Source organism: Echinops telfairi, unplaced genomic scaffold (genome assembly GCF_000313985.2).
Source record: "Echinops telfairi isolate 266 unplaced genomic scaffold, ASM31398v2 ScPeMD7_655;HRSCAF=1070, whole genome shotgun sequence".
Taxonomy (NCBI): Eukaryota; Metazoa; Chordata; class Mammalia; order Afrosoricida; family Tenrecidae; genus Echinops; species Echinops telfairi.
This window is the reverse complement of record NW_022104553.1, coordinates 27,152,721-27,153,419: the sequence shown is the minus strand read 5'-3', so window position 1 is coordinate 27,153,419 and position 699 is coordinate 27,152,721. Positions and strand designations below refer to the sequence as shown.

General features: G+C 60.5%; 1 protein-coding gene across 1 annotated transcript in view; it reads left to right on the top strand.

The window, feature by feature from the left end:
- CEACAM19 (CEA cell adhesion molecule 19) overlaps positions 1 to 377 on the top strand; it is a 28,176-nt gene extending 27,799 nt beyond the window's left edge. The window contains exon 8 of the mRNA XM_045292682.1: positions 324 to 377. Within this exon, the coding sequence (XP_045148617.1) occupies positions 324 to 377 (54 nt within the window). The remainder of the gene's footprint in view (positions 1 to 323) is intronic.
- The last annotated feature ends 322 nt before the right edge of the window (positions 378 to 699 follow it).

Below are 699 nucleotides of genomic sequence, written 5' to 3'. Positions count from 1 at the left end.
GTCTCCTCATCACTGCTCTCTCCATCTCTGCATCTCCTCATGGCTGCTGTGTCTCTCCATCTCTGTGTCTCTGTCTCCCCATGGCTGCTGTCTCTGTCCACCTCTGTGTCCCTGCCCCTCCCCATCTCTTCGTCTCAGCCATTCCCTGCTCCGGGCTCTTCTGGAGCGCCCTGCAGCTTGATGTTACCGTCTTCCTGGCTGGATCTGCCAGCCCCTTTCTGGGTCTCTCCATGTCTCCCAGTCTCTGGAAAAATGCTGCCTCTCTATCTCCCTTCCACTCTCACCCCTAAATAACCATCTTTCTCCCCTCCCCCGCCTCCCAGGACCTGCTACACCCGGACCCTGCCCCTTACTGCCAGCTGGTGCCGGGCCCCTGAGGGTCCCTGGCAGGGCCAGGCAAGGGAAAATGACACTTCAGCCCTCTGCTGGTGGCTTCAAGAAGACAGACAGACACAGACAGACAGCAGGACCAGCCGGGGTCTGAGGATGAACTCCTCAGAGACAGCTCCCCGCTCACCACCCTGAGGAGAGTCCTTCAGTCAGCCTGGCCCAGACCCTGTCCTCAGACCACGGGCCCAGGAAAAACAGGCCTTTGCCTCCTCCCGCCCCAAGTCCCTCCATCTGGGAATTTGAGCCCACAGGGTGGTCTCCAGTCTCCCTCCAGCCAGACCGTGCACATCCCACTTGGCTGGGCACCCA